Source organism: Palaemon carinicauda, chromosome 2, assembly GCF_036898095.1.
Source record: "Palaemon carinicauda isolate YSFRI2023 chromosome 2, ASM3689809v2, whole genome shotgun sequence".
Taxonomy (NCBI): Eukaryota; Metazoa; Arthropoda; class Malacostraca; order Decapoda; family Palaemonidae; genus Palaemon; species Palaemon carinicauda.
Window position 1 is genome coordinate 60991635 of NC_090726.1, and position 27897 is coordinate 61019531.

At 44.6% G+C, this 27897-nt stretch overlaps 1 protein-coding gene across 2 annotated transcripts in view; it reads right to left on the bottom strand.

The window, feature by feature from the left end:
- The window catches only part of LOC137625439 (lysosomal protective protein-like), a 76191-nt gene that overhangs the window by 46054 nt on the left and 2240 nt on the right, over positions 1–27897 (bottom strand). For both annotated transcript variants that reach the window (XM_068356351.1, XM_068356357.1), the window contains exon 2: positions 21326–21497. In XM_068356351.1, the coding sequence (XP_068212452.1) occupies positions 21326–21486 (161 nt within the window). In that variant the 5' untranslated portion in view covers positions 21487–21497. The remainder of the gene's footprint in view (positions 1–21325; positions 21498–27897) is intronic.

The window sequence follows — 27897 nt, forward strand, 5'->3', positions numbered from 1 at the left end:
ACTAGTATAATTTGCCTAACTAGCTAAAAAGTTTTATTTTATAGCTAAATACCGGGAGCGTCGCACTACTGACTAAATAAAATGCGTTTATGACATGCGACCGCGGCTCAAAATGGCCGTCTCCGGTGTTGGCTACGCTCCACCAAACACACTTAAATTATATGAATTTAACTGTGAAAAGGGAGCCTAAAATTATACACAGTAAAGATCAAATACTCAACTTTCCAGAGGATGAAGATGCTGGAGATTGCATGATAATGTTCCGAAGAACAGTAACAAACACCGAGAGAAACGTGGGAGCGCACTTAGCTTAAATGCTACAGTTTAAAGGAATGATGAGCCGTAGTAGTACGGGGAGGGGGTCCACCGGGAACCTAGATAACGGCTCCCCTTTCGTTCTCCACTCTTCCCCCTCAAAGAGTTAAATCTATTCAGGGTGAAGATTGCTATGTGTCGTATATAAAAAAATACGTCCCCTGATATTATGCAACATCCTTAAAGTTATATTACGGATGAATTGCGCCAGGAGTTAGAATTCTGGAAACCTTCGGTTTATTTCTCTGGAAGTATTACTGTACCAAATATCCCTTAGAAAGGCTACCTAAAGGAACCTTCCATCAGGACGACATGGCCGAGCCCAAAAAAACTTTTATACAGAATGTTACCAGTTGCTTAGTGTACTAATAAAAACCAGTTTCGTACTTAAAAAACTCTTTAAACATATCTTAACATGAAAACGTGAAATATGTTCAGCTCTCGTTACCAAAAATTTAAACATTGTAACAATACACAGCAGTCGGAATCAAGTCATAAAATAGTTTACTTTGACATGGAGGCATTAACTTTAACAAGTGAACTGCTAAAAGGAAAAATTTCACTGAACTAAGGTGTTATATTTCCAAAAGGGAAATTTTTATAAAGAAGAGTTGAACATATTTCATATCCTGCAATGATTCCTTTAAAGGGGGTTTCTTTTATAGAAAATTTTCAATTTTTTATTAACAAATAAAAAATTATCAAATTAGGTGAAATTTTAAATAAATTCATTATTTTTCATATCCTACAGTACTTTGTCTAAAAGAATTATTCAAGTGTGTGTGTGTCAAATAGTTAGGAGTTAGTGATGAAGTTATTGTGTATGTTTGTTGTTTCAATACTCTTTTACTATTATTATTATTAGTAGTATATTTCACAAGGAGACCCTCTCTTAAGCAAGTAGAGTTGAAGGTGATAGCTACCTCAGAGGAATTCAGTTTATAGAAATATTTTGATGTTCCCAACTACTCTTCATTCAGAAATACTGTATTCCAACAGTTTCTGTTCATATCTCATCATATGGAAGGAGAGGAATGTTCATAAGATTTTCTTACTTTTTACTGTAATATAGTATAATGTACAGTACTGTACTAAAATAATGACACTAGTCTTTGTCGAAGAGGTGTCTGAGTGAAAATTTCAAGTACAGTACAACATTACATCTTGAAAAAACTACTATTTTTTTTCTTACATGTTTGTTACTCGCAACAGGACAACACAGTGAAAAATATGCGAGACATAATTAATAGTGGTTAGTATCCTCAAACCATTATTATTATTATTATTATTACTATAATTATTATTATTATCATTATTATTATTATTATCACTAGCCATATTACAACCCTAGTTAGAAAAGCAAGATGCCATACACCCAAGGGCTTCAACACAGAAAAATAGCCCAGTGAGGAAATGAAATAAGGAAATAAATAAACTGTATGGAATGAAATGGAAATAAAATTATATTTTGATTATAAAATAAATTTTTGAATATACTTACCCGGTGAATATATAGCTGCAACTCTGTTGCTCGACAGACAAACTCTACGGAAAAACTCGCCAGCGATCGCTACACAGGTTGCGGGTGTGCCCAACAGCGCCATCTGTCGACCAGATACCCAGCTCTTATGTAAACAAAGACTCAATTTTCTCCTCGTCCCACTGCGTCTCTATTGGGGAGGAAGGGAGGGTCATTTAATTTATATTCACCGGGTAAGTATATTCAAAAATTTATTTTATAATCAAAATATCATTTTTAAATATTTAACTTAGCCGGTGAATATATGGCTGATTCACACCCAGGATGGTGGGTAGAGACCAGTAATATATGTTTACATTTTATGAGCTAAGAGTTTTTTATTTCATTTTAGAAGTTATCAAAATAACAAAAACAAAATAAATAGGTACCTGGTAAGGAAGTCAACTTGAACAATTACTCTGCCTTTTAAGTACGTCTTCCTTACGGAGCCTCGCGATCCTCTTAGGATGCTGATCGACCCCCAGGAGCTGAAGTATCAAGGGTTGCAACCCATACAACAGGACCTCATCAAACCCCTAATCTAGGCGCTCTCAAGAAATGACTTTGACCACCCGCCAAATCAACCAGGATGCGAAAGGCTTCTTAGCCTTCCGGACAACCCATAAAAAAACAACACTTCAAGAGACATTAAAAGGATAAGGAATTAGGGAATTGTAGTGGTTGAGCCCTCACCCACTACTGCACTCGCTGCTACGAATGGTCCCAGTGTGTAGCAGTTCTTGTAAAGAGACTGGACATCTTTCAAGTAAAATGACGCGAACACTGACTTGCTTCTCCAATAGGTTGCGTCCATTATACTTTGCAGAGATATATTTTGCTTAAAGGCCACGGAAGTTGTTACAGCTCTAACTTCGTGCGTCTTCACCTTAAGCAAAGTTCGGTCTTCCTCACTCAGATGTGAATGAGCTTCTCGTATTAACAATCTGATAAAGTCTGACCAAGCATTCTTTGACATAGGCAAGGATGGTTTCTTAACTGAACACCATAAAGCTTCAGATTGGCCTCGTAAAGGTTTAGTACGCTTTAAATAGAACTTAAGAGCTCTAACAGGGCATAAGACTCTTTCTAGTTCATTGCCTACGATCTCCGAAAAGCTGGGGATGTCGAAAGATTTAGGCCAAGGCCGAGAAGGCAGCTCATTTTTGGCTAGAAAACCAAGTTGCAGCGAACAAGTGGCTTTTTCTGACGAAAATCCGATGTTCTTGCTGAAGGCATGAATCTCACTGACTCTTTTAGCCGAGGCTAAGCATACCAGGAAAAGTCTTAAGAGTGAGATCTTTCAGGGAGGCTGATTGTAACGGCTCCAACCTGTCTGACATGAAGAATCTTAGTACCACGTCTAAATTCCATCCAGGGGTAGCCAAACGACGCTCCTTGGTGGTCTCAAAAGACTTAAGGAGGTCTTGCAGATCTTTATGTTTGGAAAGATCTAAGCCTCTATGCCGGAAGACCGATGCCAACAAGCTTCTGTAGCCCTTGATAGTGGGAGCTGAAAGGGATCGTCCTTTTCTCAGGTATAAGAGAAAAACAGCTATTTGAGCTACAGAGGTACTGGTCGAGGATACAGAAACTGACTTGCACCAGTCTCGGAAGACTTCCCACTTCGATTGGTAGACTCTAATGGAAGACGCTCTCCTTGCTCTAGCAATCGCACTGGCTGCTTCCTTCGAAAAGCCTCTAGCTCTCGAGAGTCTTTCGATAGTCTGAAGGCAGTCAGACGAAGAGCGTGGAGGCTTTGGAGTACCTTCTTTACGTGTGGCTGACATAGAAGGTCTACCCTTAGAGGAAGACTACTGGGAACGTCTACTAACCATCGAAGTATCTCGGTGAACCATTCTCTCGCGGGCCAGAGGGAAGCAACTAACGTCAACCTTGTCCCTTCGTGAGAGGCGAACTTCTGCAGTACCTTGTTGACAATCTTGAACGGTGGGAATGCGTAGAGATCCAGATGTGACCAATCTAGGAGGAAAGCATCTATATGTATTGCTGCTGGGTCCAGGACTGGTGAGCAATAGATTGGAAGCCTCTTGGTCAGCGAGGTTGCAAAGAGATCTATGGATGGTTTACCCTAAGTGGCCCAAAGTCTCTTGCACACATCCTTGTGGAGGGTCCATTCGGTTGGAATTACTTGCCCTTTCCGACTGAGACAATCTGCTATGACGTTCAAGTCGCCTTGGATGAACCTCGTTACTAGGGAGATGTCTTGACCTTTTGACCAGATGAGCAGGTCCCTTGCGATCTCGTACAACGTCAGTGAGTGGGTACCTCCTTATTTGGAGATGTACGCCAAGGCCGTGGTGTTGTCCGAGTTAACTTCCACCACTTTGCCTCGAAGGAGAGACTTGAAGCTTTTCAAGGCCAGATGTACTGCCAACAGCTCCTTGCAGTTGATATGCATGCTCCTCTGACTCGAGTTCCACAGTCCTGAGCATTCCCGACCGTCTAGTGTCGCGCCCCAGCCCACGTCCGATGCGTCCGAGAAGAGAACGTGGTTGGGAGTCTGAACAGCCAGGGGAAGACCCTCTCTTAGGTTGATATTGTCCTTCCACCAAGTCAGACAAGACTTTATCTTTTCGGAAACCGGGATCGAGACCGCTTCTAGCGTCTTGTCCTTTTTCCAGTGAAAAGCTAGATGGTATGAAGAGGACGGAGGTGTAGTCTTCCTAGTGACACAAATGTTCCACGGATGACAGCGTCCCTACCAGACTCATCCACAGCCTGACTGAGCAGCGTTCCTTCTTCAGCATCTTCTGGATGGATAGCAGGGCTTGATCTATTCTGGGGGCTGATCGTCTTGTTGTTCAGCAACGTCCTCATCAGAGGGTTCCTCATCCGAAAACTGATGAGGAAACGGCAACGGAGTGGGCAACGTCTGGCTCGCTGAGTCCGGTCGCACTGGTGCATGCGTGACGGAGCCGGACGCAACATCATGGGACTGCTGCACAGTCTGTGAACTGTCAACAACCATGGGTGCGCGAGGAAGCACAGCGTCAACCCGAGACTGTCTAGACCGTCTGGGTTGTGCAGTCAACACCCTACCGGGTTGCTGAGGTTGACGCACTGCGTCAAAACAAGTCACCTCTGCTGGTTGTTGAACGTCCTGAACGTCAACAACCACCTCCGAGCGTCGCTTAACGACAACGTGCGGCTGGCAACCCACACTGGGTCGCATTGGTGGAGGAACCACCTCAACTGGCAGACGCGAGTAGGTTACCTCAGCATCAACAGGGCGCACAACCGACCGGTTGGAAGGTTGTTGGCCAGAAGGTTCGGTAGCAACCTTCTCCGCATTAAAGTCCTCTATCAAGAACGCAAGCTTGGACTGCATGTCTTGCAGCAAAGCCCATTTAGGGTCTACGGGAGCAGGTGCGGCCACAGACGGGGTTAGCGACTGAGGCGGTACCGCTTTCCATCCCTGAAAGCCTTGTTTATGCATGACATAATTGTACAGCAAAACTTCAAAGGCTCGAAAACAGCTGAGAAGTTGACCTGTAAAAAACTTGGAGCGTCTCCTGGCCAGGCGCCAGGGAGAGTCTACGAGATTTGAGAAGTCTATCAGGGCAGAGGCATGAACTCCCAAGCCGAGAACTTCTCTCGTATCATATCAGACTCTCGCTCTATAAGCCAGTTTAAAAGAAGGGAAAGCAAAGGCTGTATCCCCCAAACTCCTCCTGGTGAAAAACCAGTCACCTAGCCAACGTAAAGCTCTCTAGGAGAGCGAGAGAGCACTAGCTTAAAAACAACGGCTTCGAAGTAGCTAGGCCTAGTGTAAGCTCTGACGTTTAGGCGAACGAGGAGCAGCAGTTACAAAAAGATCCGGACAAAGATCCTTAAAAAAATCATCATGATTTAATTAAAGTCCATAGCTAAGCAGCTTTAGGCTCCTCTCCATCTGACAGAGTCCTCAAGGGAATATCAGTAGGAGGGGGAACAGCAACTTCCTCATCTACAGGAACCTTGTCCGATAAAAGCTGAGTCTCAAGCAAGGGAGAGACCTACCGTGGTGGCAATGCTTTACAAGCAGAGTCCACACTCACTGGTGCATTAGTAGCGGACCAGAACGCAACGTCATGTAACTGCTTGACAGTCTGTGAACTGTCAACAACTGAACTGTCAACCACAACAGGTGCGTGAGGACGCACAGCGTCCACTCGAGACTGCTTTGACTGCCTAGACTGAGCAGTCAAAACAACTCTAGAATGCGGAGGTTGACGCACAGCGTCAAAACAAGTCAACTCCGATCGTTAGTGAACGTCTTGAACGTCAACAGGAGCATCAGCAAGTGGCCTAACGTCCAAATGCGGCTGAAAAACCACACGAGACCGCATCGAGTGTGGTTCTAAACAACCTGACTGACGTGACTTAGCTACGCCAACGTCAACAGTAAGCACAAAGGAACGTTAAGTTGGCTGAAAGCCAGGATATCGATGAGATAAACGGCTAGACTCAACGGACTAATCGGCAGAATAGTCTTCCATAAGGGAGGCAAGCATATACTGCATGTCTTGCCATACAACCCATTAAGGATCAACGGAAATGGTTGTGGTAAGAGACGAGGGTAACGTCTGTGACCGCAACACTTTGCCAACAAAAAAGACTCTCGGAGTCTGTGTTACGCTTTTGTTAGGCGGCGAGCAGTTATCCGATGACTGCATAGGGTCAGAGCTGTCCTAATGGCTGTAACCAGGACGCTGGACCTGTCCTGAAAGGACTGACTTTCGCTTAAGGGCTTCGAAACCTTGTGACAGGTTTCTTATGCGAAAAGCCTTCGGATGACGAGGAGAAACAACGTCTCTCTCGTCTTATGGTAGGGGAGATCTTGGTAAGATACACCCGATACCATAGAGGGAAAACGTCTGTTCGTTGATCAAGGCCTCTCGAACCCATAAGTCGTTTGACATTACTTCTCCCCTGGGCTTGGGAGCATGCAAGAGGTCCCGGACTAGGTGAACGACAGGCACGAACAGACGAACCCTCGGACGCAACACTGTAACACTTTGCGCATATCACTTTATCACTTCGATTTTCTGTTTTGCACTTATTTCACTGAAATCGAAACTTTTACCGATTTCTACCTGAAACACGCAATTCTACCCTTCATTAAAAGGTAGTAATTGCGAAATCAGTCGTATAATGCAAGCTCATTAATACCAGCAAAAAACAGAAAACATATTTCAAGATAAAAAAATCAGTGGCTGGGAAAGAGACTAAACACTAGTTCATATAAACTACGTTTTCAATCTCTCATCGCACATAGCCTGGGGACGAGAATAAATAACTAAAAACGTTTTATCCTTCCTCCCCGTACAGAGACTAGGGACGAGAGTAACTCGAGAACAACGTTACCCGCTTGAACGGAACGTTTTCTCTCCTCTCTCTCCCTCCGTCTCTATCTCTCTCTCTCTTTCTCTCTTGATTTCGCACCTAAGAGAAGAGCCCAATTATATTTCGTCAAAAAAACATGTTATTTGACTAAAGGAAAAAACTGAAAGGTTTTTCAAATAAAAAGTTCCTTTAAAATAGAATTTAAAACATTTAAGCTAAGAAAGAATGAACAAAACGTCAGAATCGATTTACTCTTACTGCAAAGTGAAACCGTGATACACTCTCTCTCTATCGTAACGATAGAGCGCATGTTGAACGTCCTGAACGTCAACAACTGCGTAGCATAAATAAACTAAACGTTAGTTCATCTTTGAAAACAGTACGAAGACTATCAAAGAAATTCTTTCATAAAATATTACATTTAAAAAGTTTTAAATCCTTAGCTCTTTAAAAGCTAATTACGATATAAAGGGCTCAACGTTGATTAACTTCGGTTTCCAAGTTAGGACCGCCTACTCTCAGGAAAGGTCGCATATAAACAAAACATTAAAATTTATTTTTATATGTTTATAATAAATGGAAAGTTAATCGAAGAGGCCTAATAAAGGCGGAGAGATATAAAATATATAGAGGAAAATCTATAAATAATTTATAACGTGATAAGATAATTACTAAAAGCCTAAACACACTTCCGTCTAAGGGAAGGGTCGGCCATTTAAAAGTGAAAGAAAGTCCATACTCTCTTTGTCACCATAATTAAATCTATCCAAAACGAGTTCAAGATTTAAGATGAAGATAAAACACCTGCATTGCGAAAGCTCAAAACTAGAATATAGTACTTCACCAAATAGATGTGAAAAACTCCAGTTTAGCAACAGCGAGTAAAGTACGTCTTGTCGACACGTCGACAGAGAGAAAATTGAGTCTTTGTTTACATAAGAGCTGGGTATCTGGTCGACAGATGGCGCTGTTGGGCACACCCGCAACCTGTGTAGCGATCGCTGGCGAGTTTTTCCGTAGAGTTTGTCTGTCGAGCAACAGAGTTGCAGCTATATATTCACCGGCTAAGTTAAATATTTAAAAATAAAATATTTTAAAAATATTAAAACATTAAAACAGATCTTTCATATATAAATTATAGAGAGAGACTTATTTCAGTCTATTTAGCATGAAAAAAACTTCCTGCAAGTTTGAACTTTTGAAGTTTCACCTATTCAACTACCTGATTAGGGAGATCATTCAACAACTTGGTCATAGCTGAAATGAAACATCTTGAATACTGTATAGTATAGAGGCTCATGATTGAGAAGGCCTGGCTAATAGAATTAACTACACACCTAGTATTATGAACAAGGTGGTACTGTCCGGGAAGATCTGAATGCAAAGGATGGTCAGAATTATGAAAAATCTTATGCAACATGCATAACGAACTAATTGAAAGATGGTGCCAGAGATTAGTATCTAGATCAGGAATAAGATATTTTAATAGACCGCAAGCTCCTGTCCAACAAATGAAGATGAAAATCAGCAGCTGAAGACCAGACAGAATGATACTCGAAACAATAATACCTATTCTGTATAAACATACATACAATTAAGTGAAGTTAGAATTTATTAAGTGGATAAACACAAACTACACCAACACTAATAAATAAAATGAATATGTGCATAAAAAAAAATTGATTTGTCAATACTCTTCATATATTGTACTAGATTTAATCTAAGAATTTGGTTTATGTAGGCAACTGGGGAAAACCCATCTACAGTATTTGCATTATTGAGTAAAATTTAAGAGATTGGATAGCAAAAAAGAGAAAGGAAGTGAAAAAAAATATGATGTAAAGGTGATGAGGAACACTACCTACCAGCAAATTATAAGACATAATATGGATTGTATTCATGAATTTTGGCAACAAGGCTTGGCATTGGGATTAGGATGCAATTCAGCAACCCTGAACCAACTGGAGAAAACGCCAAAGTTGCACTATAGGTAAAAATAAAGTTAAATGGTAAGATAGAAGAAAGGAAGTGGGTATGGAAAGGCTTTATAGTCAATGAAGGTAAAAAGATACCTCAAAGAACTTTAAGTAGTGCCCGCAGTGTACATATAGATGACACTACCCCACTATGGGTTAAGATATATAGCACTGTAAAATACTGTTTGTGAACTTCGTTCAGTTGTGTATCTCATTAAGTTTCATTTACTTCTGAACTTTGCTATTTTTGACAAGACAATCATAATTTACTGATCTATACATATCAGGCATTAAGCAATATAATAAAGTTTCTTGGCTCATACAATAGTGATCCTTTTTGACAATTATATAAAAGAATCATGTGAGCTTTTGTGAATGAATCAAAACTAAGAGTAGAGCAGTATACTACATGCTATACCTTAGCTATAATTTACAAGAAGCATGGATTTGACCAATAAAATTGGTAAAGATGAGAAAAAAATTCCAACAATAGTACCTGTATCACATACTGTCAGACCATACCATTCGTAGGTATGCTATTAGTGAATTTGAGTCAGGTATTCTATAAAGCAATATCTATGGGTATTTACTCAAAATTATAAAACACCAAATACAGACATTGATCAAAAAGATAAAAGGCCATTACAGAAATATACTTGGCATATATAACAGTATCAGCCTTAACTTACTCTCCTGTTAAATAACTGACTATAAATTAGTACTGTATGCTGTCCTCTAATTGGTTTCATATAACTCAATGCTTTTTTATTTTCCAGTCAAGATACATTCACAATTATATAGATTGCACCTTAACTCAAAAGACAAAAAGGCACCAATTTATATATGAGACCAAGGGTTGTGGTAGTCTATTGGAAATGTCCCTGACTTGCAATCTGTTGGACGTGGGTTCCAGACCCAATCAAGCTCAATAGTTTCTAGTAGTGTCTGCAACCTCAACCTCTATTGTTGTGAGGAAGGGATGCAGGGTTTGGGAGAGCCTAAAGGTTTACCTCTTGAGTTATCAGCAGCCATTGCCTAGCGCTCCCTGGTCCTAGCTTGATGGAGAGGAACCTTGGGTGCTCATCATATGTGTATAAGGTTGTCTCTCGGATATTGTTCCGTCTCTTACATCTGTCATTCATGAGCGAACTTTAAACCTTTCAATGCAGCTCAACATGCTGTACTCAGTTATATAACAGGGGAAGATAAGCTGAGACTGATACTGTTAAATAAATGAATGAAAAATTTGTTAAATAATTTGTATTTTTCCTAGCATACAAACCTGGAGCTATCTATAGAGGTATTACTTTCGGCGAAGCTGAAAGACGAGCCATGATAATTTTTAGCAGGTGGGGGTACGCTCACTCATACACCTGGGCTGAGCAACCACTTTGCTTTCTGGCAAGACTTTTTGGGGGGCACAGTGGCTAGCTAATTTGTTTAATAGCTCTAGGTTTGTATGCTAGGAAAAATACATATTATTCAACAAATGTCATTTGTTCCTGCACAAATACAAACCCTTCGCTATTTACAGGGGTGACACTCTTAGGATGGAGGAAGGATCTCACTCAGAGACTAAAAACGAGACTGGCAGTCCTTTTAACTTCTCAAAGGTCATAACTTTTGAGAGAACCTCTATAGAGTGGTCAAGAGACAGCGTTGGGAGAGGCTCGCTGATCTTGTAAATCCTCTTCTGCATCACAAAAGGAGGCGGGAGGAGTTCAGAAGAGTTTTTAGAAGGCAAAAAGGCAGATACACCAATAGCCTAAGACATCACCTTCTATTTGGCACCTTTCAGCCCCTTTGACAAGGGCAGAGCTGCATTGGCCCTCAGGGGTCTCCGAGTGCCAAAGAATTGGTCAAGGTCCGTATTCTTACCTTCAAGAGGGGCTGCCGATGGACCTGGCAGACCACTGATGATACGAATGCAGGATAAAACCTTGCAGAGGACGTGCTCTCAGACTCTTTACATTCGTCCTCTGTCATTTTAAAGCTAGCGGCAATTGGCAAAACATCGTCCTCAAAGTTTTGCTTTTCCACTAAAAGCTCTCATCTATAGGATCTCGGAGTGGGTCGAGGTCGTCATTGGGAAAGACAGGACAAGGCAATCTCCCTGGACGTACTGGGCTCCCTTCGCACCTCAGGTTGAGGTAAGGGAGGTCTGGCTGAGGATTTGCGGATGGTAAACAAATCCTTCAGCTCTCTGTGTTGAGGAAGAAGTTCCTCCATCAGCCTAGGCCTGACGGCTTCTGCTGCCCTGCGGGGGAGATGGGACTCCACAGGGGGAGGAACCACGTTGCAACGTGTTAGAATGAGTGCTTCCCTAGACACTATCCTCAACCGGAGTAAGACAGAATGAGTCCGTATAGGAGATTGACCTCTCCTCTTTGAGAGGAGATGAACATATCCTCTTCCTCTTCTCCTTAGGTCTGGCCTGTGGTAACTTGAACTGCAGGGGACTTCCTTGTGGTTCAGGAGTACTCTCTTCTCTGGTCCTCTTGTGAGGAGAGATGGGTTTCTCCTTGCGGGGCTTTGGTGGAGCAGTCTCTCCTGAGCTCCCTCTAGGATCAGATGGAGGAGAGGAGTCTGAGACGAGAGGCAACAATGGAATCCTGGGAATACCGACTAAGGACTGGGAACAGGGATTGGCCCCCGTAACAGCTTGCGGCATTACGTTAAAAGGGATTTTGACGTAGGAAAAATCTATTTCTGGGCGAGGGACCTGTGCCGCCCAGTGAATAAGCTCCATTTAGCACTTATTCTTAGGTAATTTACTGCTAAATATACCAGAGAAAAAATGTAAAGGAGTGCTAGGTTAACTAGCTCGCTCACCTATTAGTGTCGGTATAAAATTGGGCGTATAATCCAGAGGTCCCGCACTATTTAGATTCATCCACGACAGAAACCCCAATAGAGGAGAGCCGTTCAACCTCACTCGGTACTACTAACACTGCATCCGCTCAGAACCCAACTCCTTAGCACCCAAAGTTTGGGGACTCCAAGGGAGAGGAGCTGGGAGGGTTCACTGGGCGGCACAGGTCCCTCGCCCAGAAATAGATTTTTCCTACGTCAAAATCCCTTTTCTGGGCTCGAACCTGTGCCGCCCAGTGAATCTATACAAGAGAAATGTCACCAAACTTGCAAAATAAAGGAAAAAACATAAGCGTAAGGGAAATACAGGATGCTTTAATCAGAGATGAGTACCAAAAAACAATTATAAGGGTATCTTAAATATGAACATAAATCCACTTGGTAGACAATTGACAAATAAGGTAGGTATAATAATGCCGTGAGTGATAATATATACAGATACTCAGGAGTTTAAAAATTTACAAATATAATAACAGTATTCAGGTGCGAGACCAACGAATACAATAGGGTATAAATGAGGCAGGTAAGAGGGAGAGATAAAGAGACAAGGCATTAACCTGTGAGTTACCTGGGAGTAACTACGCTCCCTGCAGCTACTGTAGAAAATTTTAGGGCTTCCAAATGTTTAAGGTAGTGTTTCTTGAAAACTGACGGTGATTTCCACCCTGTATACCTGGAAAGGTCCGTAAAATTCATGTGGTGAAAAAAGTTCACCGAAGTAGCAACCGCTCTGATATCATGTGCAAGAGGAAAAGAGTCAGGGCTAGCTTGTTTAATAAAATACAAAATTTGTTGCCTGATCCCTTTAATAGTAATGGTACCGCCTTGTTCTCTAACGAATAGAGGCCCCGAGGAGTTAGAGGAGGTCCGGGATAAATAAGACCTAAGAGTAGTAACAGGGCACAGAGACGGATCTTGCGTGAGGGGAACAATTTTCCAGGAGGACCATCTGTTCTGAGGGTCTTCGTTCTTAGCCAAAAAGAATTTGTTAGGTGAAAGAAGGACCTCTCCCGAAGGCAGGAACTCAATATGACCCGGGTCTCTCGACAAGGCTGCCAGTTCAGAAATTCTTGCCCCGGAAGCCAAGCTCACCAGGAAAAGTGTTTTCCTGAGAAGGGGAATGTAATAACAAGAACTGTTAATGGTATCAGAAGCCAATTTGAGTACATCATTAAGGAACCAGGTCACCGGGGTAGGACGAGTAACCGGTTTCAGTCTGGCACAGGCTTTCGGAATTGAAGCTAACAAAGAGTCGGTTAAGTCTATGTTAAAACCCACTAGGAAGATCTTTTTCAAAGCAGATTTAATAGTGGTGATAGTATTGGCTGCCAGACCTGATTCTAATAAAGATCTAAAGAAAGTGACTGTAAGGTTCAAGTTCATACAGTTCACGTCTGAGTCTATCAAAAATTTTGCCAACTTTTTAACTGCAGAGTCATACTGGCGGATGGTGGAATCCCGTTTATCCGATTCTAGGAACAGGGTGTTTTGAGGATCAATATTGGCACCATGCATGGCCGCAAACTTCATAAAGTCCATAAAGTTAGGGCGCTCTGAATGTTTGAGAAAGCGTACACAACGCGTGTTTGTACTATCTGAGACAGAACCGGATTGGGTATCGGGTGAGGGTATAGTCTCAACTCTCGCAGGAGAGGATACCAGTTGCTCTTGGGCCAGTTGGGTGCGACCAAGGCTACTTGTCCCTTGAAGGATCTCAGCTTGTCTAGAACTTTCAGCAAAAGATTCACCGGGGGAAAGAGATAAATCTTTTCCCAGATGTCCCAATTCTGTGACATGGCGTCTGTGGCGTAAGCCTGAGGGTCTAGATTGGGAGCCACATATACTCTCAATTTGTGGTTGGACTCCGTGGCGAAAAGGTCCACTTGGAGACCGGGAACCTGAGAGAGAATCCACCGAAATGACTTTAGATCGAGTGAGCATTCCGATTCTAGAGGGGAGGTCCGGGACAGGGCGTCTGCCACTACATTCCGGACTCCCGCCAGGTGGACAGCTGAAAGATGCCAACGGTTCAAGGCTGCTAGGGAGAATATGGCTACTAGAACATGGTTCAGAGGCCCTGACTTTGACCCGCCTCTGTTGAGGCAGCGGACCACCACTTCGCTGTCGAGGACCAGACGAAGGTGTTGTCTCTTGGGAAGAGCGAGACGTTTCAGGGTTAGAAGAACTGCCATGGCCTCCAGCACATTGATGTGAAATTGGCGGAACAAGGGAGACCAAAGACCTTGAACTTTCCTGAGCTGAGAATAGCCGCCCCAACCTGATAAGGATGCGTCCGTGTGAATGATTAATTTCGGAGGCGGAAATCGAAGGGGAACTGACTTTGACAGACTGTTTGCTCTTGTCCAAGGAAGAAGTCTTTCCCGTAGAATGGGAGGAAGGCGGACTTTCCTGTCCCGGAGCTTCCGGTTCGCCCTCGAACGCCAGACACGATTGATATCTTTCAATTTTGCCTTCAGAAGAAGATCCGTCACTGAGGCAAACTGAAGGGACCCCAGAATCCTCTCTTGGAGTCGTCTGGAACTTACTTTGTCTTTGAGAAAGCGTTTGGTGTTCCTTGCAATCTCTAACCTCTTGGGTTTGGGAAGACACAGAGTATGAGATATAAGATCCCATTGCAGGCCGAGCCATTGGAACTTCGATTTTGGAAGAAGACGGGACTTCTTGAAGTTGATCTGGAAGCCTAGAGATTGAAGATAATGGATGACTTTGTGAGTGGCTTTTAGGCAATTTTGGGAGGTGTCTGACCAAATGAGCCAGTCGTCCAGATAGGCTACTACTTGAATCCCTTGATTTCTGAGTTCCTGAACAGCGACTTCTGCTAACTTTGTGAAGATCCTTGGGGCGATGTTGAGCCCGAAAGGCATCACCTTGAAGGAGTAACTTTTGTCCCCTAAGCGAAAGCCTAGATACGGACGGAAGTGTCTCGCTATCGGGACGTGATAATAGGCGTCTGTAAGATCGATAGAGGTGGTGACGGCCCCACGGGGAAGTAAGGTCCGCACCTGCGAGACGGTAAGCATTCGAAACTTGTCGCATTGAATGGACAAGTTGAGAAGGGATAGGTCTAGAATCACTCTTCTCTTGTCTGAATCCTTCTTCGGGACACTGAACAGCCGACCTTGAAACTTCAGGTGTTTCGTTTCTTGTATGGCGTTCTTTTGTAAAAGATCCTGGACAAATTCGACCAGGTCCGGAGTGGAATGTTGATGAAATTTGTTCGGAGGAGGAGGTCCTTGAATCCAACTCCACCCCAGTCCCTTGGAGATGATACTGAAAGCCCAGGGACTGAACCTCCATTTGTTGCGGAAGGCATAGAGCCTCCCCCCTACCTGCTGCACCTCAGTATTGGTTTGAGGAGTTGCCTCCACGTCCGCCTCGGAAGTTCTTTCCCCTGCGAAAGGCTCTTCCCCTGCCTTTGTTCTGGTTAGAACCACGGTGGTAGCCTCTACCTCTACCATAACTCTGGGAAGAGCTATGAGCCTCATAAGACTGGTTAAAGGCAGGAGAAGTGGCGGAGGCACCGGAAAGCTGGCTCTTAGGGAGCAGAACGGTGACATAGTCGTCCGAAGGAGCCTGAGAGGTGGAAGGCTGTGCAGGGGCAACAGGAGATGGGGGAAGAGGCAGCCGGAAATTGGACGAACCACTCTGCTGTTGCCTGAACTGGGTGGAGGTATATGGACGGAGCTTCTTCCTACCCCGGGCTTGGTAATTTGCAGGGTCATATTTACGTTTAGGAGTCAAACCCCAACGGGCTTTAAGGCTCTGGTTGACTCTAGTGGCCTCCGCCAAGACTTCCTCTACAAGATCCTCAGGGAAGAGATTTGAACCCCAACAGGAGGACCGGATAAGCTTATTAGGTTCATGCCTAATAGTCGCCTCTGCCAGGACATGTTTGCGACACCTGCGTTTAGCAGTAGCGAAGTCATACAGGTCATAGTATAATGACTGCAACGTAGCCTTGTTGAGAGACTTAAAAATACTCTCAGTATCGTAAGTCAAGGCTATCGACTCCGTGGAAGTGGCCAAGTTCAGAGTACGGCCAACGCGTAGGCGGGAATCATACTCCTGTTTAATGAGGGATTCCGGGAGACGGGGAAGCCGCTCACTAAACATTACTGAAGCACAGTCTGCTGCTAGCTTGCCAGAGGTAAAGGTGGTATGGACGTTGTCCCAACACTCAATGCCTGAAGGAAGAAGGAGGGAGATTGGATCCACCTCTCGGATGGGAGGCAAGGGCTTCTCCTCCAGAGCATATTGGAAGGCAAGCTCTGCTACCTTATTGACACATGGAGTCACGGTGTTTTTGTCCATTAAGAACATTGTGAAGGAGCTCTTATAAGGCGTCAACATGGTGTTGGTGCAGCCGATGTCATTCAGGAATCTGGCCCACACAGATTGGGCTTGCTCTTTAGGGAAGATGACTGTCTCTTTGGGGACCTTGTCTAACCGAACCAAAGCTTCCTCGGTAAGCCTGGCATAACCATGAAATGGAAATGCCAGACCAGGAGGAAAGAATTCAAAGTCCTCTAGGGGACGAGTGCCAAGACCCTCCAAAGTTAACATTCCGTCTGAGAACGGGGAATGAAGAGCCATACGCCAAGGGTTATTCTTGGCAAACGGCGGGAGCTTAGAGGCATCCGGGATGAGAGAGCTTTGGACTCGCTCCGGAGCACCTTGCTCTAATGCCCCAAGTCTCTGACCGATGTTAGAGAACATCGTGTCCATCTTAGACTGCATCTCTGATACCAACTTAGCCTGCATCTCCGACACGATGCGAAGCATGGCTGATTCGGAAAGGCCCGGGCTAGCAGCAGGAGTGGCGGAATGAACTCCCGGGTCGCGAGACTTAGAGGAGGAGCCAGAAGCCTTAGATGACAGGTTTGTATTCTGCTTAGAACCATGAGAAGCCTTATGAGGCTTACGAGCTTTAGGTAAGGTTCTAGACTTATTCTTGGGGGGAACCGAGTGTGATCGTTGGGACGAATCACGGTCCCCAGAAAAACCATGAAATGAAGAGCGATCAGATGAAGAAGAAAGAGAGGGGCTGAGGATAGGAATCTCAGCGCCGGAAACACCTGCCTCACTTACCACCCTACCTGTATCTGGATCATCCAATAACATGGGTTCCACGTCAAGGTTCATGGAGGCAACATTGTCTTCTAGATCTCCGGGGGCGTCCGACGGATCCTGCTCTGGATCAATGAACCCCGCTATGGTGGCATCAATGTGGGCAATGATGGGAGCTGCAACATGCCTAGCCACAGCGGCTGAAGACTTGGCGTTGGGGTAAATCAAGGAACAGTAGTCCTCGGAGAGGACGTACGGCCGCTTGGACTTCACGTTCCGGGCAAAACCACCAACCCACACTTTCAGTGTGGCCCGAGCCGCAGACTTTTGCTCCGGGGATGCCTGAAATAATAGTGGGAATTAAAAAGGGAAGACTCCCAGTGGTCCTTCAAGACCATAGATATCTTACTAAATAGTGTATGTATGCCAAAAAAGGTAAGATAAATAAGAAGGCAACATAGCCAACGGGACTCACCGAGTCAGATCCAAGGGTGGTAACGAGGTCAAAACAGACCACACAGTTATCCGGGTGCCATACCACGACATCCTCCAGCTGCACTCCGCAGAGGGCGTGAGACCGACAGACGGTATGGCCGCAGGGCTGATGTAGAACAGCTGCACAGGCCGTCGTCTGACAATGCACCATCTATAAAAAGAATAGTATATGAGAAACTGTAATTCTCTTAAGTAGGGGCGGGTCCGGAGGACCCGGGCCTAACATAAGCCTAACACAAGATTAGAGCTTAACTGTAATATTCTTAAGTAGGGGCGGGTCCGGAGGACCCGGGCCTAAACATAAGTCTAGCTTAAGACTAAAGTATAGCCATCCATTCCGGTCGAGCCGGGAGCATAAAAAAGGATGCAACAACAAGAAATTAAGACACATGGTGTCTGATTTCCCGGGGCGAGGCTAAGCCCCGGGCCGGGAAATAAAAGTATCCAAAACCAATTCGTATAGGAACTCCGGGATAGTGATCTGTCATATAATCATTATATATAATCATAGGAACTGTTATAAATTAATAGGGGGGCGGAACTGTAGATAAGAACCGCCAACCGAACCCAGAGGGTTTCATATAACATAAACCAGTGTGATAAGTGAATATAAAATAGGGTGCACCGGGATCCAACTCTGTTGACCGGTGGCCAACCAGACTAGACAGAGACGAACCCGCCGGGACACCCGGAGGACAAAGTCCATAAACACTGAACTACCCCCTCTAAAAGGAGGGAAGGCAACGGTCCCCTAGGGGAGGGGGGGGAGAGAAGCCTAGCCGCCCACCTAGCGAGAGGGGGAGCATGGGGGAGGATCACGTGATACGGAGCAGCAGGGCTACCAACTGACGATCCCCAACCAGACAGATCAAACGGACTAATAGCACAATATTCATTATAATAGTGATAGCGTTGATAATATAAAATAAACACATAAAAATTTTTGGGCAAGGCATGCAACATAATAATTAAATCACAAAAGACACACCTGATGGCTTAAAAAAAATAACATTGCCGCCTAGCAACGAAGGTCGGCAGCCATAACGATACGTAAATGATATCGGCCCAAAAAGTGAACCACGAGGGTTCTAAACGCTAAATAATGAATATCCACAATAACAAATAAAATTTAATAATAAAAATAATACATATAGTAACACCGCGAGTGAAACTAAAAGCTCTCAAAACAGGAGTACCAACTGTAAGTGGAATCAAGCAAGATCGATATGAACGAAGAGAATAAACTCCTATAATTCAAATATTAAACGATCTAGGTTGCTCAAAACACAGCAAAACCAAGCTTGGTACTTAACTTAGACGGTGTCTCCTGGGAAACCGACGAAGAAGCCATAATCCAATGAAAATAAGTGGAAAAACGAGAGCACAACAAAAAAGCGGGTTACAACACAAGACGTGCTAAAAGGAGTTGGGTTCTGAGCGGATGCAGTGTTAGTAGTACCGAGTGAGGTTGAACGGCTCTCCTCTATTGGGGTTTCTGTCGTGGATGAATCTAAATAGTGCGGGACCTCTGGATTATACGCCCAATTTTATACCGACACCAATAGGTGAGCGAGCTAGTTAACCTAGCACTCCTTTACATTTTTTCTCTGGTATATTTAGCAGTAAATTACCTAAGAATAAGTGCTAAATGGAGCTTATTCACTGGGCGGCACAGGTTCGAGCCCAGAAATAGCCTAATGCCGGCAGGCATGGGGGGTCACTGGCTCCCAATGTACTAGGAGGGAGGTCCTTAGAATGGCATGGATCCCTGGGCTTCAAAACCTCTGATGGTTTCTTGGCCCTCTTACCTGGAGGCAAGACAGGCACAGGCCTTCCCTAAGGGAGAGGATTTGCAGATTGTCGTGTGGGCGACAATTATCTAGGAGTACATGGAAGCCCCCAAGACTGAGGAGACTGATGGGAGTCTCTCTTGGCGTGAGGTTTACCCTGGGAAGATAAACCTCCTGCAGCCAAAAAAGGAGATAGGATCTCGTCCGAGGACAGGGAAACCACTGAAGCAGGATGAGACAAGTCTCGCGAAGATGTCACTAGAGATTCGTCAGACATTGGTGCGTTATGAGACTCAGTTGGGTCGCGAGACACAGAACAGCAAAAGAATGAGCTTGAAAATACGGGGGGGGGGGAGCAACCTTGGATCTGAATCCAGGTCACGCAACGAGGATCATGACAAGAACCCTCAGGAACTACGACATTGTTGCCTAAAGGGAGATGGGATTCCTCAGGCAACCTGTCCAGTGAACCCAAAGGAGTCACGAGAACCTGAAGGTTCTATGCGACGGGAGACTGAGGACTCCCTGCCACGAGAGCCCAAAGGTTCAACATGACCACGGGAACAAGAGCCAAAAGGCTCAGCATAGCCCTTGTTGCGAGATTCTGAAGGACCGTCCTGCAGAAACCGCTCAAGGGGCAGTCTACCTCTCCCGAGGGGGAGGTTGGTTCGCCCAAAGGAAAACATTTTTGATAACATTCTGCTTCCGCACTTGAAGGAGAAGCGTCATCGCAATGTTTTCGCTGCCCGCTAGCGGTCTTCTCTCAAGAAGAAGAGACATGCTATCCCTAAGGGGAAACCTGCCTTGGACTCAGTTCCTCCACCGCCCCTGGGAAGTCAACAAAATCCTTGGCGTCAATTTCAAGAGACCAATAGACGGATCGACGGGCTGCAGCGCCTGCGCCAACAAAAGGAGGGTCAACATCTGTGGAGGAAGGAGATGACCGCCTCCTCTCCATTCCCAATTGAAGGAGATCAAAGAGAACTTCCTTTGAAAGGGGACCATCAATGCCCAGTGATGGCCAAAAAGAAATAATATAAAAAAGAGAGCAGGCGCTCCACAGGGGAAGGAGCGGAGCCAACTCACTAGGGGAGGCAGCACCGTCACCTTGCCCACAAGGTTGATCTGGAGTAACCCGGTCTGCGCTGCTACTCGGACGATCCTTAGAAGGGATCGGCGGAGGAGCAGCTTCGGAAAGAGATTGGGGGGGGGGGGGGTAAAAGAGGAAGACCGGTGTTTTTTCAACTTTGAGGAAGACCCCGAAGAAGAATCCCGCTTGGACTTCTTCTTCCATCACCCAAACCTCTCCCACTGGGAGGCAGGCCACTCCCTTCACTTATCACAAGTGTCGTCCAAAACACCAGCAGCCTCGGCAAGCCGGACACAGCAGGTGAGGATCCGTTTGACACCACATGCACAAAAAGAATTATCAAAGCAAGTCAAAGTGGGAGAGAGTGAAGTGCGTCCATTCTCTACCAAGCCAGAAAGCAAAGTGGTTACACAGCCCAGCTTTGTGAGTGAGCGGGGTCGATGCACTAAACCACCCCAACCGCTAACTAGCAGTTGGGGTTGTTATCCCTCACTAAAAATTATCATGGCTCATCTTTCAGCTTCGCCAAAACTAATACCCCTATAAAAAGCAAAGGGTTTGTATTTGTGCAGGAACAATTTCCTATTTGGTGTTCAGTAACTATGAATGCTATTACCTTAAACCCTGTAATACATTACAGTATTGTATACAAGTTTTTTCTAGTTACATAAGGAAATAGGGGTCAGGGAGTTTCATTAAGGGTGCAAGGGAGTATCATTACGGGTGCATCAATTATTTGTGGTTTTTCATCATTTACTGGAGTGTGTTGTCTAACCCCGTAATTAGTAAGGATGTCTGTAAACAAATTGATTGATAAAAAATATATTGATCTTACCAGTAATGCAGATGCTTTCCCTCAGTTCCAGTTAAATAACCACTAAAATGTTGGAAGGATATATTGTGATTCAGTCCTGGTAAATCTATAATCAGATCTTCTGCTGGGGCAGCAGATGCACCAGGCACTACAATTGCAAATAAAAGTAGGAACCAATCCATTATGAAAATTCCTGCAAAATATGGTAAAAATTAGTCACAAAGAAAAGATAAATATATTGTTTGGAGTGCAGTTTTATGATAAAAGAAATGATCAAATATTAATATACATGAGTATGTACAAGGTGCCCAAAGAGAAAGAGAAAAGTGAGATGTAAAATTTATTTTAGGAAATTTAAACATGGCAAATTTTAAGTAAGTACTGTACTATAATTTGTATTTTTCCTAACGATACAAACCTTGAGCTCCTTATAAGGAAATATACTTTCAGTGAAGCTGGCAGATTTGCTATAAGACTTTCAGCTAGATGTAGCTACCTCCTAGTTAGCGGGAGAGGGGGTAGTACCAGCTACCCTGTTCGCTCACACACAAACCAGTCTTGTCTCGTTACTTTTGATTGCAGGCAGAAGTTGCAGGGGCATAAGTGATGGAGGGCCAAATTTGTTTATATAAAGAGCTCAAGGTTTGTATCGTTAGGAAAAATACAAATTATTTTAAATTTGTCATTTGTTCTAACACTAAATAGCTCTTTATTAACCCTTTTACCCCCAAAGGACGTACTGGTACGTTTCACAAAACTCATCCCTTTACCCCCATGGACGTACCGGTACGTCCTTGCAAAAAACTTCTATTTACATTTTTTTTTTGCATGTTTTTGATAATTTTTTGATAAACTTGTCATTTTCCAAGAGAATGAGACCAACCTGATCTTTCTATGATGAAAATTAAGGCTGTTAGAGCAATTTAAAAAAAAATATACTGCAAAATGTGCTTGAAAAAAATAACCCCTGGGGGTTAGGGGTTGGAAAGTTCCAAATAGCCTGGGGGTAAAAGGGTTAAGGAAGACTCACCCCTCAGGTAGGTGGAAATCCTATCCAACTGGCTTTAGTTTGGCCCCATGTTTCCCCCATTTGTGCTCTGCACGTATAAGGGAAAAAACCTTGACAGTTCACTAATTTCCACGTACAATAGCACACTTAAGCGGCCTGAGCAATCTGTGTGATACTAGCAGTGTGACTAGTCTAGGTAAGAATTCTCAGAAACATAGGAATAGGAATATTTGAACTAACCATAGATACTACCCAATCCCCCATCGCCAGAGGGTATGGGGATGCAACAACTATATATTTCTATACCAGGTTACACAAGAGAGGCCAGCTTGCAAAGTAATTTAAGTGCTGTTCCCCAAGAGAGGGGAATATGAAAAAAAAAAAAAAGAGCCAGCTATTCTTATCATTCATCTCAGACTTAATACAAGGTAACCTCTGCCCTCCACTATTTGCTACTTGTCCATCAAGGAGCCAGAGATGTTTACACCATTTCTTGTGTAGCCACCACAGGGCCAATGGAGAAGGTCACCATGTTTCTGTGGGTCACGTCTCGCAGGTAGTGGGCGGTGAAGGAGATGGTCTGACGCTTCAACATACCAGCTTGTAAGACCTGCGTCGCAGAGTAGTTCTTCTTAGAGGCTAAGGATGTACTTATGTCCCTATTGTCATGAGCTCTAGATCTTCTCGTCTGATGAGAAGGATCAGTATTTAATGCTCGGTCTATGACCTTGCGAATCTATGCAGAGATCATGTTTTTGGTGATCATTCTCTTGACCTTCCATATACTGACGAAGATTGCTGCCAGTCGGGGGCGAGCTCCTGCAGTTCTCTTGAGGTAGTACCTCAAACTCCTCACTCGGCAGAGTAGCAGTTGATCTGGATCATTGGTTACATTACAAAAACTTCCAATGCAGAAGGGCTCGAATCTAGGATCCGCTACTCCTGAATTTTGAGTCTTGGCGATAAATTCAGGGATGAAACCGAGCAATACCTCTCCCTATTCCCCCTAACATGGGAGATGTCGTAGGCAAGACTGGTATCTTGAAATTTGCATCTTTGAGGTCCAACATGCACGTGAAGTCCTGAGGTCTTACTGCTTATCTGACCTTCTCTGCTGTCTCCATCCTGAGCGGAGTTTGTTGAACAAACTTATTCAGGGCTGAGAGGTCGCTGACGGGGTTTCAGCCTCCAGATGCCTTTTTGACAAGGAGGAGTCGACTGAAGAAGCCAACATGGTCTGGACTTCAACCCTGAGGGCCAGCTCCTTCACAGATCCCTTCGTGTAGGAACTCTTTGGAACTGGACTTCGAGTTAATGGAGGGAGAGACTGCATGAATAGGATGCAATACCCTGAATAAACTGCGGAGATTGTACAGGTCTCGGCCCCGTGCTGCTGCCACCTCTGCCACCAGCTTTACAGGCAATCTCGTCACTGGTGGACAAGTGGGAGGATTGCCTTCCCTAGCGAGAGCAGCCTCGACTGCTACCTCTTCCTCCTTTGCCTCCTCTGTGGGATCTACTTCCGTTCTGCTGCTCTCGAGCAGGAAAGGGTTTCTTGGACGAAGTCTTGGATGAGCCTGCACTCTTGTTGCTGGTTTGTGGCCTGGAAATCCGTGGTTTCCTCGGTGGAGGAGCTGCTCTGAAAGACCTAGAGGTCATGGCCCTCTGAAGAAAAAAAAGTCTTGGATCGACTTTTTACAACAATTAGCCGCCCTCTCGACGTTATCCAAACTGAAGAGGGAATGAGCCCCAACGTCGAGTTCCAAAGTCTCGTCACCTCTGACTTTGGAACTTGTCAATTACCGAGTCCTGTCGCCTGAGGATAGTGTTCACCCACAGGTTGACCACCTGATAGGCGAGGAATTCCACAGTTCTGGTCTCGGATAGGAGAAACTTTGCCATCGACCTCCTGGTGCGCTCCTGAGACCAATCTTCAGTTCTAACAAGATAACCAACCTACCAACACTAACCATAGGTAAAGCCATGAAGTTGCCTGCATGGCAAACATCTTGGCTTTCTCTAAGTCAAGGGCATCTGTTGTGGAGAAGGTGACTGGAAGGCTTGAGAGTCTGATACAGGAAACCCACTCTGGTAAGGGCTTTGATGGCTGGACCCAGAGGAAGGGCTGAGAGAGTTTCATTGGACATCTCGTAGTACTTCCTCTGCTGGATAAAAGGAGGAGGGAGAAGCTTTGAGAAAGAGCCAGCAAGAAGAAAGCTTAAAATGCCAGCTATCTAGGAAAAGGCCTTCTTCCTGGCCCCTTCAACCCCTCAACCAGAGCAAAGCTGCGCTGGTCTTGGGAGGTCTGGGTTCTACAGAGATGGTCTAAGATGGTGTTCTCACCTTTCCGTTGATCACTCTCATGCAGGCCAGCACCTGACCGGATGATTAAATTGTCTTCTGTCTATCACAGAACTTTCACAGCTAGGTGGCAAAGTCACCGTAAAAAAGTACCTCCTAGTTTGTTTGGATATCCCACTACCGTTGTGTTGTCGCTCATCATCCCTTTGGAATAACTTGAAGTAGATGTTGGAAATGCTGAAGGGCTGCCCTCATTTCCAGGAGGTTCATGTTGCAATGCCAATTGGAATCGGCCCACAGCCTGGAGGCTACATGCTGCAGCAGGTGAGCCCCCACCATTCTTTCGATGCATCTGTGAATAGCATAAAGTCCGGGGGAGGAAAGAGAAGATGTACCCCTTGGGGATAGTTGGCATCTAAATCCTACCAATTCATCTAAATCCTACCAATTCAGTCTCTTTTGCTATAGTCCTACCGAAACCAGAATGTCCAGAGGGTCTCTGCTTAGAGACCAGAAGGTCTTCAGTTGCAACTGGAGATATCAAATGAGGTGGTGACTGTTGGAGATCAAACATTCAAGGGATGTCAGGTGCCCCAAGAGTTACTGCCACAGGTAAGCTTGTAGCGTGCCTTCCATGAGAAAGGGATGAGCATCTTCCTTCAATCTCGAATTTGCTTTGAGACGGAAACACTTTACCTAATTGGGTGTTTATCTGCATTCCCAGACATACCAGGTTCTGAGACGGCTGCAATGAGGGCTTCTCAATACTCTCCACGATCTCCAGGTTGAGGTAAAATGGGAGAAGTCTGTCTCATAGTAGGAGAAGGGTCTCTACCAAGTCTGCTGGAATCTACCAGTCGTCTAGGTACCGAAGTAGACGAGTACCATTGGCATGGGCCCAGGTTGAGACTAGAGTGAACACTCTTGTGAACACTTGAGGAGCTGTTAACAGGCCAAAGAACAGCACCCAAAACTGGTACAGTATACAGTATCTTTTCATACAGAACGAATCTTAGATACTTCCTTGACAAAGGATGGATTAGGATCTGGAAGTATGCATCTTTTGAATCCAGTGTGTTTATGGTGCCTCCTGGTCTGACAGTCTAGCTGGCTATGTCTGCAGTCTCCATCTTGAACACAGTCTGAAGAACAACCCTATTCAAGATCGAGAGGTCTATGACTGGTATCCAGCCTCCAGACGCCTTCTCTACAAGAGAGTCGACTGAAGAAACCTGGGTCCCCATTGACGACTTCCTGGAGAGCGTCCTCCTCTAGCATAGTCTGAACTTCTTCCCGCAAGATGAGATCCTTTGCTAATCTCTTCATGAAGGAAGATGACATCACTGGATGATGTATCAGAAGAGGGTGCGAGCTGGTGTACAAAACTCAATACCCTGCTCGGACGATCTTGACCGTCCAAGGGAGCTCCCCTCTCTGCTACCTGCATCTCACCTAGTGAGAGCATCAACATTTTCCAGACTTTCCTCTCCTTCCCCAACCCCTCTTACCAAGAAAAGGCTGCTTCGGGTTAGAAGACTTCACTGTGTGGACTCCCTAGAAGCCTCTTTCTTCTTCTTGTGAGCCCGTGTTGCGCACAGGTGATGAGTAGGTTAAGATTTGAATTGTGCTCAATCAGCACCAGAGCCAGAGGAGAATCTATGGTTTGCAACAAGTCCATAGCAATGATTGTAGATGGAGATGACCGTGAGAAACAAGTTTCTCTAATGAAATCAAGTGACCATATAGCTGTTGCCATTGTTTGTTGTGCTGGCAACTTTACCCAAGAAAGGATAGGATGAGCTACTTTCCTGAGCGGGTTACTCTACTTCGGGAAGCATAATGGACAGAGGCGCGAAAACTCCTCAGGGAACTCGCAGGAGGTTGACTAAGTGCCTTACTCTCTCCTGTAAAAGGAGGTGTGAGCTCGGATGGAAACGAACAAGGCAGAAGGGTCTTGTCTGTGAACGCGAGCTGGCCGAGGGCAGCCAACATACTAACCGAAGGGGGATCCGAAGCCAGGCCAGGACTATGAGGAGACCCAGCCAACAACTCTTCAGGTGGAGGAGAAGTTGAAGAGGACACTTCCGCTAAGGGCACAAGACGCTCCAGAAGGATACCACTCCAGAGGCTCCGTGGGGGAAGGCTGTGGCCAACCCTTGTAGAGGCAGGTGTGTGCTCCCACTGTGTCCCTAATTTCATCCCCATTCCTTGGTGGTGGGGGGGGGGTAACCAAAATCCCCAAGGAAGGCCATAGCTAACGTATGGTGTCAAGCGAGAGACTTCTGGCAGTGGGTATTGTTACTTCACTAGAGGAAGTGACAGGGTCTTCTGAACCAGAGCGTTGTTCGGGTTCAAAGGCACATCATTCTTATTTGGTCATCCTTCGGAGGAAACTAAATGAACAGAGTCAGCATGGGGCAAATGAGACACTAGAGCAAGACGTGAGAAGAATCCCTTTTAGAATTCTTTTTCTGTTGCCTATCGTACCGCTCCCACTGGGAGGATGGCCACTTCCGACCCTCTACACAAGAAAACGCCAGAATTCATGAGTGTCGTCTGCACCCAGGGCAAACAGAATGAGGATTCACCTCCTGTGCTACCATGGTGCTGCAAGAGCGCCATTCGATGCTATGACAAACTAATACTGTACTATGATTAAAAACCAATTAGAGTCTATGAAAAGGAAAAAAAAGTCAGTTTATAGCCAGTTTTAGTACGGATTAACAGGAGAGAGAGAGAGAAACTACATCTGCACTCTACTAACCAAAGATCAAATGTGGATATACAGTCTAGCCGAGTGTGTGAGAGAGGTGGTTGGTCTACCCCCGCTAATTAGCAGGAGGTTGTTTACCTTGCGTTAAAATTTTATGGCTTGTTTTCAGCAAAGCGGAATAATACATCCAGGGTAAAAAGCGAATGGTTTGTATTGTGTAGGAACAAATAAATATAAGTTCACAATTCGATCTTCCTCGCCATACGATGATAAAATAGAACAAAAAATAAATCCCATATCTATCATAATACTTCATAATATTGTATAATTGACTGAATAAAACCAATGTCATACAAACTTAAGAAAGGGGTGAATACACACTTAACAAAGTGCTATTACAGCTTTGCACTCCAGCATCTGTTTGAACATTGGACAAGGTTATCAGTTCCTATTATCATATCAAATTTATCAAACACATATTTCTACCCTAAACTACCATTATCAACATTATAAATAAATTATGAGCTTTAATTACATTGCATATTCCAATATTGAAAATAAATAACAGAG